Consider the following 12,389-nt stretch of genomic DNA (forward strand, 5'->3'; position numbering starts at 1 on the left):
AATATAAATTAGCACAACCATTATGAAAAACAGTGTGGAGGCTCCTCAAAAAATTAAAACTGGAACTATCATATGATCCAATAATCTCACTATTGGGTCGCTTACACCTGTAATCCCAGCACTTTGGGAGGCTGAGGCGGATGGATCACCTGCGGTCAGGAGTTTGAGACCAGCCTGACCAACATGGCAAAACACCATCTCTACTAAAACTACAAAATTAGCTGGGTGTGGGGGCGCATGCTTGTAATCCCAGCTACTTGTGAGGCTGAGGCAGGAGAACCCGGGAGGCAGAGGTTTCAGTGAGACAAGATCAAGCCATTTGCCTCCCAAAGTGCTGGGATTTCAGGCATAAACCACCACCACACCAAGCCAAGATTGCATTTTGATTTTATTTTCAGCTTGAATGTTATTGGTGTATAGAAATGCTACTGATTTTTCTATGCTGATTTTATACCTGAAATTTTACTCAAGTCATTTATCAGGCCTAGGAGTCTTCTGGAGGAATTTTAAAGTTTTCTAGATTCAGGATTATATTTTCAGTAAACAGCGATAATTGGACTTCCTCTTTTTCTTTTTGGATGTCTTTCATTTCTCTTTCTTGCTTCATTGCTCTGGCTGGGGATTCCAGTACTATGTTGAATAGGAGTGCTGAGAGGGGACATCCTTGTCTTGTTCCAGTTTTTAGGGGAATGCATACAACTTTTCCTAGTTTAGTATGATATTAGCTGTGGGTTTGTCACAGACGGCTGTTATTATTTTGAGCTATGTTCCTTCAATGCCTAGCTTGTTGACTATTTTTGTCAGGAAGGGATGTTGGATTTATTAACTGTTTTTTCTGTGTCTATTGAGATGATAATAGGGTTTTTATTTTTAATTCTGTTTATGTGGTGAATCACATTTATTGATTTGTGTATGTTGAACCATCCTTGCATCCAAGTATAAAGCCCACTTGATGGTCGTGAATTATCTTTTGGATGTGCTGCTGGATTCAACAACCAATTTTCTTAATGATACATGGGAGTTGAGGGACTCATTAACTATAGCAACTGGGATTAAACACATTTTTTACAGTTCTCAAATACCTCTAAAAGTCATTTTCTTGGATATAGGTGAGAGGAGTAAAACCTGTGAAAGAGACAATGGAAAGACAATAATAGGTTTTCTTGTAAGAGAAAACCAAAACATTAACAATTCACATGTCATCATTTGCCAAATACCTTATAAAAAGGCAGTATCACACTATTGTAGACTCTTGGTTTGTCATTTTCTTCATCCTGTCAGTAGAAAGGCAATTTTGCATTAGTTTAAGGAATCTGAACACAAATATGAATTGCCTTATAGACCATGGCCTTTCTTTTAAAATATTGGCAGAAACAGAAAAGTTCTCTGTTAAATAATTTATTTTAAGGAAATATTGCTGAAGGAAAATATAAATAATATCAACTGTTTGATTGCGCTTTGCTCTTTTTTTCTAGGAAAGCTAAGACAAAACGTAATACAGTGTTAATTCAAACAGCAGAGATAATATCTCTGCACATTTATCTTACACTTCTATTTAATGTTTACACATATTTTAACCACATTTTATTGACAAATACAAGGAGACATTTTAATAATGCTTTTAGTTTTATAACATGTTTTTCGTGGTGACACTGAAGAAAAAATTTTAAATATATTAATTAGAATACATCATCTATATATTTCATATAAAATTCATTTCATAGTTGAATGTAGTTTTTAGAAAGCATCTTGATTTATAGCTATCTGTATGTTACAAATGAATTTATAATCTATTTTGCCTTTATATAATAAACAATAGTGATTATTAATTTACCTAAAATTTAGTTACATAGGTGAGAGATCAAACACTTTCTATATAGTTTAAAAGAGTTAAATCTTGATTTTTAGGCTAATTACATAAAGAAGTGTTGATGATATGTAACTATATCTAAATAAAGGAATGAAATAATGTGTTGAGAAAGAGTTTATGTAGATAAGGCTAGAGAGTTTTTCATTCAGCTTTGCCTTCTGGTGTACATTTTTTATATAATCACATTCATTTATTTAAAGAAAAGATCATCTTCTGGATCATGCTTTTGAAGGCTTGCTTCACTTGCTGATTTCTTAGTGTGTATATGAAGGGATTCAAGAGAGGAGCCACTGAGGTATTGAGCACAGCTACTCCTTTGCTTAAAGTCACCCTTTCTCTGGCAGAAGTCTTAATGTACATGAAGATGCAGCTACCGTAAGAGATGGAGACAACTATCATATGGGAGGAGCAAGTGGAAAAGGCTTTTTTCCTTTGACTCACAGAAGGAATTCTCAAAATTGTCCGGATGATGTTTGTGTAGGAGAGAATAACTAATGTCAAGGTGACCATCAATGTTATCACAGCTAAAAAAAATGCCATGAGTTCTAGAAAATGAGTGTTTGTGCAAGAAAGCTGCAGAATTGGAGAAGAGTCACAAATAAAATGATCAATTATATTGGACGCACAGAAATTCAACTGCAGCAGAAGCATTACTGGTGGAAAGATGATCAGAAACCCTGCAAGCCAGGAGCTAAAGACAAGAAGAATACAAACCCTGGTGCTCATGATGGTTGTGTAATGAAGAGGTTTGCAAATGGCCACGCAGCGGTCATAGGACATGGCAGCCAGAAGGTAAAATTCTGTCACTCCCAAGAAGATGAAAAAAAATAGCTGAGCCACACACCCATTATAAGATATGGTTCTGTCTCCTGTCACAATGGTCACAAGGAATCTGGGAATGCAGACGGATGTGAATGAAATTTCCAGGAATGAGAAGTTCCGAAGGAAGAAATACATGGGAGTCTGTAGATGGAGATCTGTAAGGGTGAGGGTAATAATGATCAGGTTCCCAGTCACACTTAACATGTAGGTAACAAGAAGAAATATGAAAAGCACAAGCTGCCACTGTGGGTCACTTGTCAATCCAAGAAGAATAAAGTCTGTTACTGCTGTTGAATTTCTCATTTTTTTTTCTTTAGAAAAGTATTCTGTATTTTAGCTGTAAAATAGGCGAAGAAACCAGAAATCTATGACATCAGTAAAGAAAATGAGTAATTTTTTTCTGTCTGGATCTTTCCATTTGCCATAATGCCTTTCAGGTTCATCCATGATGTCACAAATGGCAGTGTGGCAGTATCTTCTTCTTTTATATGGCTGGATAACATTCCATTGTATCTAGCTATCCACCTATGCATCTATCTGTTTAATGCATATGTGTATATTCTAATATCTTCAAAGGGTTTAAATGAGTAGTTATTTATGATGAATAAATCTAGAGAGCTAATGTATAGCACAAAGGCTACAGTTAATAATGTATTGTATAAGAAAATAACTATGGGATGTGATAAAATAATTTTGCTTGGATGTAGTAATCCTTTATATATAAAATATATATTTATACATATAAATATTATGTTATATACCTTAAATATATACAATGAAATTAACTGTAGGCTGGGCACAGAGGCTCCTGCTTGTAATCCCAGCACTTTGGGAGGCTGAGGCAGGTGGATCACCTGAGGTCAGGAGTTCGAGACCAGCCTGGTCAACATGGTGAAACCATGTCTTTACTAAAAATACAAAAAATCAGTGGAGCATAGTAGTGGGCGCTTGTAATCCCAGCTCTCTGGAGGCTGAGGCAGGAGAATTGCTTGAACCCTGGAGGCAGAGATTGCAGTGAGCTGAGATTGCATCAAGGCATTCCAGCCTGGGCAACAAGAGTGAAACTCCAACTAAAAAAAAAAAAAAAAAAAAAGCCAAAAACCAAAAAACAAAACCTAACTGTAAATAAAAGAGCGTTAAAAAACCAAATTGTTGCTTTTTGCTTATAGAGAAAAACAGTTTTGTAGTATATAGATACCAAACACATTTTTAAAACTCTGTTATTTGTTACCTCATAAATTAATTATTTCTGTATTTCCTTCATTATATTTTTATACACTTAAGAATAAATCTCTGTCTTCTAAATGTTTCATCATATTCCCTGAAAACAAGAAAAAAGAAATTAAAACTTCTGAGATTAAGACATTTTCTTTTTTTTTTTTCCCATTTATTTATTTTATTGCATTTTAGGTTTTGGGGTATATGTGAAGAACATGCAAAATTGTTGCATAGGTACACACGTGGCAGTGTGATTTGCTGCCTTCCTCCCCATCACCTACATCTGGCATTTCTCCCCTTGCTATCTCTCCCCAGCTCCCCACCCCACACCGTCCCTCCCCTATTTCCCCCCAACTGACCCCAGTGTGTAGTGCTCCCCTCCCTGTGTCTATGTGTTCTCATTGTTCAACACCCGCCTATGAGTGAGAACATGCGGTATTTGATCTTCTGCTCTTCTCAGCAAACTGACAGAAGATTAAGACATTTTCAAATGAAGCCCTTGAGAATTCATGGCCAGCATACTATGGTACTCTTTGAAAATTTTTGTTGTTGTTTTCTTCTTCATCTGTTTGTTCTTTTTCTATTTTGAATAAGGATCTCTTTCTCCTCTGTCATTCAAATTTTTATAATCTACAAAGACAACTCAGTCATCCAGAGACGTCTCTGATAATAGTATACAGAATGGTTAGTGGACAGAAGAGTAGACTCAGTCTAATATTAATGTTTTTACTGCAAGACATTGTAGTTTTAATGACCAATCTGATATAATGGTCTCTTGTAAACATATTCTTCCTGAATATATTTCTATTTACTACACACCTATCATGAGTCTACTCTTTGATATATAAAACAGCACTTAAAGAAAAAGTGCTCATTTTATTTGTAAACTGTAAGTGCCCATATTTCTCTTATTTCTAGAATGATATGGTGTTTTTCCACAACATTGCCAGTATTCTCCCTGAGGAATCATGAGTGGCATAGTTTAACATCCAAGGTATATTTTAGGAGGCAAAAATTATTATTTTTTTCTTTCTTCCCAATCTTAACTGCTGATATCACTCGCGACGTAATACAAAATTTGTTTGCTTGTTTGTTCATGTTAAAAGTTATTATTTGCTAAATATGCCATTATCTAAATCTGTTATACCTCACTTGTTTTCTATATTATTCATAGGTATCAGAGCTATTGAATTGATTAACAATTTATCTGAATTAGCCAACTAATTTAACATGTGAATAAATTTACCCAAAATTTTTATTCATAAAATTTCTGGGAGGAATGTAACCCCATTTTCCATTACCTAATCTTTTTGTGGTCATAGGATATGCAGCTTTTTGTCTTTTGCTTTTATATGATGGGTGCTAATCTTGGCTATGTATAATATTTACATTGTGCAAAACCGCAAAACAAAGTATATCTGCTCACTATGAAAGCACATGAAATAAATTATCTTGAATTGTGTACAAAAATGATCTCATGTTTTCTGATATTGGTTGTATTACAAATCATTATTACCAGATCTCTAGATAAGAATACAAAAAATCATGTAGTCCTATCCATCAAAAAATACTTACACTATAATGGGCAAAAATATTGCATGAAACTTTTGATGTAGCATATTCTTTACATTGTCTTCTCTTTATATATTTCATTTAAATTGTGTGGTTTAATTTTATTTACACATGATGTGAAAACTGAAATTATATAAAACATAAATATAAGATATTAAAGCAAAATTATATTCCTGAAAAAACATACTTACTTTTTTGGTAAATATGAATGGTTCGGTGTATCTTATCTTATTCATTGCTTTCACATAAATGCTGTTGGATTTTTCAAGAGCTTTGCAATCTGTTTTTCCTCTATCATCTTGTATTTGTAACAAAATATCCAAACTATTGATGATAAAGAACAATTTCAAGAGCATCCTTATAACATTTACAAGGTGGGCATACATAAACACATTTTTATACATCAACCCAAATTTCACCAAGGATCTGAGGTCTCAGTATATCCTACCTATTGCCACTTCAAAAAGTATTATCTTGATATAAATTTTAGTTGAAATGAAGGCTAATGTAGTTTCTTTCCAAACTTGATGGATAAGAAGACATAATCTTCTGTGCAGAAGCAAGGTTATTCAAGCTAGCCATGATTTTATCTGCTCTAGTTACAATGGACTCGGGGGATTAGCTAAATGAATAAATAAAAGGCACCATTAAGATTGGTGTTCTCATGATGACAACCACTAAATAATAGTCCAAATTGGTATACAATTTAGAAGAAAATATTTAGGTGATAGAATATCCTGAAATTAGAGCAGAAAATGTATAAAATAATTTATATTTTTATAATAATCTAAGACATCAGTAATATAAAAAAATGAACAATGAAGTAAAAATAAAAAAAGATCAGTAATCTTTAAATGGTAAACTACTAAGCTGTGAATGAGTTGGTTTTCTATTTTAGGGAAAAGTTAAGAATTTATTCTGATGTTTTAGAATGGGCCAGTGGTCTCCATTATTTCACATCATAAAAGGTGTCAGACTTGTGTTTAAGGCTTTAAATTTTCCCATTGACTAATAATATAGAAAACCAGATTGTGATTATAATCACTAACATTTATTTATTCAATATTTACCTTTTAAAACTTGTTATGTGTTGGACTCTGCCTTAGGTTGTGAGAATGCAGAGATGATAAAGATAGCTCTTTGCATAATTTTTACTTATTGCAGAAAAGTGTGAAAATTCTACATTATTTTTGAAGCTTCAGAGTCCCTTTGAAATCAGCCCTATTGTTTTATAGAATTGATATTTATGATTTCTTTGGAATAAACATAGAAATTGACCCTCCTAGTCTTAAAACTTGAGAAGGTTCCAATAGTCTTATCTGAGTTCCTTTCTCAGAAAATCAACCATCAGTTCTCCCAATAGTACCAAGGAACTGAAACTTGCCAGAAGACTGCATCTGGACAATGAGATGCCAGATTCCTCACCCATCATGATTGCCTCACCAACCACCCCTGCTTTCTGTTATTCAACTCCTCTTCCTTACCCTTCCCTAATTCCAGTTTTCCCACACATGGTTACATTTCCTCTCTGCCATATAAACCTCTTAATTTCAAAGCATGGGAGGATGAATTTGAGACTGATCTCCCGTCTTCTTGGCTGCAGCACTTGAATAAGCCCTCTCCCTTGACAAGTCTTGTTGTCTCAGTGATTGGCTTTCTGTGCAATTGGCAGCAGGACCTAGACTAATCCCATGGAGTTTTAGTAAAACTTCTTCAAGTCCAATGGAAGCAATATTCTCCTACATATGTCAACTTATTATTCACCACTTTGATCTGAAAAGACATTTATAACAGACTCTTTATATTATTATTTTGAAGCCTATATTTAGTTGGTATTTAATTTAGGAGTTCTTTAAACCATACAAATAGCTCAAACTAAATGGAGATTGGAATTTAAGGGTCTTAAGAAGGTGGACACTTTCTGAACAAATATATTAAGATAATTTTTACTGTTTCCTTGGAAAACAAAGTTACACAAAGTATAAAATTACACAAAGTATAAAATTACTACAATAAAGAAAGGATTAAGCAATACTGAATGCATGTTGAAGAAAAAACTATTAAAGGATAACAGTCATTTTAAACTCAAAGTATATTAATTGATCAATTATTAAAGAAAAAACTTGAGTAATATGCCACAAACATGCTCATGTTTAATTACATTATTGCAACCATGTTTATATGATTCTTCTCTATAAGCCAAAAATATTACTTGAAATTATATATTATGAAGAACCTGCTATTAAAATAAAGACAAGTGGGAAAGCGCTTTAATGTATATGTCCTCATCTTAACTTGATCATATCTGCAAAGACCCTATTTTCAAATGAGGTCATATCCACAGATTCCAGGTGAACATGAATTTTTGAAAAGCATTATCAATCTAGTTCTCTACCCAAAACAAGTATTTTTAATAACAATTTTAAACAATGGCATATATCTCCAGTGAGTACAACAAAAGTATTTAAAAATTTTTACAATATGTCCATTTATATCAATATTTTCAGTAATGTATTGTAGATCAATGTATAGACTGTTAAAATATAAGTAATTAAATCTGTTAAATTAAAATTTAATAAATTAAGAAATTACTTTTCAAAAAACATTTTTGTAAACACAAATATATTGAAGACTGAAGATTATCTTAAAGCTATGATATGTCATAGTTTGCTAGACATAGAGTTTACTAGTAATAAAATCTATTTGTTAGTATTTTAGTTTTAGTTGACTTCAAAATTCACACCTGGGATTATATTTTTCTCCACTGGTTAAAGTGGTACTATTTATCAGTTAATATCTGATAAGCATAGTAAAGGAAATAAAATATATGACTATTTAGTATTTGTCTTTGTTATACAAAAGACAGTAAAACCTAATTAAATAAATATGTAAAACTAAAAAAAAAGAAATAAGGGAGAAATAAAAAAATTGGTAAATAAAATTTATCTATAGAATATTAATATATTTTTTCTCTTTTGTGTATCTAATTTATGTAATTTTAATCTTCTATAGTAAACAAAGCAACATTCCTTAGTATTCCATTGGCTTGTCTGCTAAACTGATATGAGCATAATGGCTTATAAAATATTTTCTCTTAGTATGGTTGCATTTCTCACATACCTCTATTTGAAGGACACAAAGTTAATTATCTGGGTGGAAATAGAAAATTTCCAAGAAATGTAATATGATATTTTTATCTATGTTTATATTACTGATGAGATAATTAATCTAAAAATCCATAGTTTTTTTTTTTTTTTTTTTTTTTTTTTTGAGTTGGAGCACTCTGTTACACAGGCTGGAGTGCAGTGGAGCAGTGAAGCAATCTTAGCTCGCTGCAACCTCCACCTCCCAGGTTCAAGTGATTCTCCTGTCTCAGCTCCCCAAGTAGCTGGGATTACAGGTGCCTGCCACCACACCCAGCTAATTGTTGTATTTTTAGTAGAGACAGGGTTTTACCATATTGGTCAGGCTGGTCTCAAACGCCTGGCCTCAGGTGATCCACCTGCCTTGGCCTCCCAAAGTGCTGGGATTATAGGTGTATGCCACCGTGTCCAACCTCCACAGAATTTTAAGGAGATAAATATTCAGAATTTATAGAGGATTTTCTCATGCAATAAAATATTTACAAAGAAATTTAAAAACTATGATTATATATATACATATTTATATATATGAAAAACTTAAAGAGATATATTGTATATTTACAGATTTATTCTATAGTTTGACTGCTCTGTGTTTATACTTATTGAAAAGTAATTATAACCTAAAAAGGCAGACTACTTTAGTGACTAAAATCTGTAGTTTGAAATCTTGGCTCAGCTTGACTTGTAAAATTGATTCTGCAAGGTATGTTTATGAGACAGCCTTATTGTTAGTCCTACAAAAGAAGTATTCCTCTAGACCCTATTATGTAAAATTGCTCTTGGTTTCTGTAAGATGAGTATTACTGAATGATGCCACTGCAAAGCTGTGTTAAAACTATGAGCTGATCAGAAATCAAGTGATGACGATATCTGTGTAAGTTAAATCATTTTTTATATACAAGCAGCCAATGGACATATCTGAATAAGAGGGAAATGGTATAGCCATAGAGTGCGTCATTTTATGAAGTCATTCGTGGTTACCAGGATGGTTTATTGCATTTAGGAAGATAAAATTAAGCGTCAGGTTTTGTTTAAAACGTTTTATTTTGCAATAGTTTTAAACATAGGTCAGTTGCAAAAAATAGTACAGGGAATTCCTGTAAACATTTTGTTCAACTTCCACTAAATAAAAAATCTTATGTAATCATAGTATAATTGTCAAACTAAGAAATTAACTTTGAAATAATGCTACTAGCTGAACCACAGACTTTATTTGAATTTCATCATTTTTTCTATTACTCTCTTTATATATCTGTGGATCAAATCCCAAATCTATATTACATTTAAATACCATGTTCCTTAGTTTTTTTTTCAATCTGTAAATGTTTCTAAGTCTTTGAGGGAAATACTTTGGTAGTATGCAAATATACACTTTCTTTTTAAGCTTCCACCCACGAATTTTAACATGCTACAATAATCTTGCCTGAAGAAATCATTACTGTTTTTTATATGGTGTTTTTGTATTTCCCTCATTTATTTTGTATCTATTAATTGATATTTTTTGATGAGAAAGAATTATCCCCTTTCCACTGTTTATTTAATTATTCAATCATTTATTTATAACTATGCATTAATAAATATTAATTTTTTAGTTTATTATATGATTTATTTCACTTTTCAAATTCTCCAGTTTGAAAGAGCATTGGCTGCTCTTTCAGGTTGGCTCTCAAGTCCTTTCAATCTGACTCTACTTTTTTTTTTTGAGGTGTTCTTAGGACCTGTCCGTGGACAGAGATGGGAAATCTATGTATACACACTAATACATACATATATGCATTTATGTATCAATATTTTTATGTATACATACATATATGTACACATATGGAGAGTGTCGATTCTCATTATTTGTTGTAATTATGTGGAACAGCACATAATTACATAATTGGAATTATTACATAAGTGGAACATAATTACAACAAATAATGAGAATCGACACTCTCCATATGTGTACATATGTGGAACATAATTACAACAAATATTCTTCACAAACACTGAAATATTCTCCACAAACACTGAACTTTTGCTACTAGAAGAAACAGAGGGTCAGATTTCTGCAAGCCTCTGGTCACAGCATTTTCATCAATCAAACCATTTGTTGTTATATAGATCATTTCTAATTTAAGTTACATAGGTTAGTTTACCAACATCCTTATGAAAGAGTTCAATCTCCTCAGGGTTGAAAACCTGCTCTTCTATATAACCCTTTTCTTATATGACACATAGCAGGTATTTAAGAAAAATATTCCATAGCCTCCTCATCTGTAGAACCTGACTCACTTGCAGTTTTTATTATTATTTTTTTAAACTTTTATTTTCGGTTTGGGGGTACATGTGAAGGTTTGTAACATAGGTAAACATACACCATGGGGATTTGTTGTACATATTATTACCTTACCCAGTTATTGAGCCCAATACTCAATAGTTTTCTTTCTGCTCCCCTCCCTCCTTTACCGTCCTCCATCAAGTAGACCAGTGTCTGTTGTTCTCTTCTTTGTGTTCATGAGTTCTTATCATTTAGCTTCCACTTATAAGTGAGAACAAGCAATATTTGGTTTTCTGTTCCTGTGTTAACTTTGCTAAATATAATAGCCTCAGCTCCATCCATGTTCCTGCAAAAGACATGGTATCATTCTTTTTTATGACTGCATAGTATTCCATGACATATATGTACCACATTTTCTTTATTCATTCTGTCATTGATGGGCATTAGTTTGATTTCATGTCTTTGCCATTATGAACAGTGTTGCAATGAACATTTGTGTGCATGTATCTTCATGATAGAATAATTTATATCCCTCTGGGTATACACCCAGGAATGGGATTGCTGAGTCAAATGGTAGCTCTGCTTTTAGCTCTTTAAAAAAATCCCTATACTGCTTTCTACAATGATTTAACTAATTGATACTCACACCAAGAGTGTATAAGCTTCCTTTTTCTCCACAACCTTGCCAGCATCTATTATTTTTTGACCTTCTGATAATAGCCATTCTGACTGGTGTGGGATAGTATCTCATTGTGGTTTTGATTTGCATTTTTCTAATGATCACTGATATTGAACTTTTATTCATATGCTTGTTGGCCACATGTATGTCTTATTTTGAGAAATGTCCGTTCATGTCTTTTGCCCACTTTTAAATGGTCACCTGCAATTTTTACACCTTTATCACTTTTTGAAACATGTAAGCCAATAAGCACTAGCTGCAAAGAGTTTAGCATTTTCCTAACCTTAGTTAACATAATCATAAATTTCCTTGGTTTTCAGCCTTACAACAATGCTGTCCCTATGCTTTTCTTAAAAAATAATTTTCATCTCATGAAGTCACAAATTTAATTGCTTTTCATCTATTCCATAGCTTCTGCACATACTAAAGATGTCACTTTAGCACTTTTAACAGAGGCATCACAGGCAGATTGATTAATTTTCTGTCCTTTTTCTGGATATGCAGTATTATTCATTCATTAACATTGAACTCATGGCCAACAATCTTATAATTCATGCCTCAAGAAAGCCTATCTAACATGCATTTTCTCTTGCTTTTAAGAAACTTAGCATTTTAGTACTTTGCTTGGTGGACATTTGAAGCAGTGAAATCACCAATTTAAAAACACCTACAAAAATGTGGCACTGAATAGACCATGAGAAGGGCACTTCTTAAAGGAATGGGGGCTGAAACAGAAGGACAGAGCATTGTCTAGTTTAAATTTCAACAGGGAGTTTGCAAGATGAATAACTCTTTTTTTTTTTTTTTTTTTTAGTTAATGAT

At 32.7% G+C, this 12,389-nt stretch overlaps 1 protein-coding gene across 1 annotated transcript; it reads right to left on the reverse strand.

Annotated features, from left to right (window-relative positions):
• Nucleotides 1-2,056: 2,056 nt before the first annotated feature.
• On the reverse strand, nt 2,057-2,995 carry LOC116556792 (olfactory receptor 6C75). Its single transcript, XM_032286170.1, has one exon. It carries the CDS (start codon nt 2,993-2,995, stop codon nt 2,057-2,059), a length of 939 nt encoding a protein of 312 aa, XP_032142061.1.
• Between the last annotated feature and the right edge of the window lie 9,394 nt (nt 2,996-12,389).

Source organism: Sapajus apella, unplaced genomic scaffold, assembly GCF_009761245.1.
Source record: "Sapajus apella isolate SASKATOON/1434 unplaced genomic scaffold, GSC_monkey_1.0 scaffold2, whole genome shotgun sequence".
In the NCBI taxonomy this organism is placed as follows: domain Eukaryota; kingdom Metazoa; phylum Chordata; class Mammalia; order Primates; family Cebidae; genus Sapajus; species Sapajus apella.

What these genes read in the sequence shown, in the direction of transcription:
- LOC116556792 (XM_032286170.1), bottom strand. Translation starts at nt 2,995, where the DNA reads ATGAGAAATTCAACAGCAGTAACAGACTTTATTCTTCTTGGATTGACA.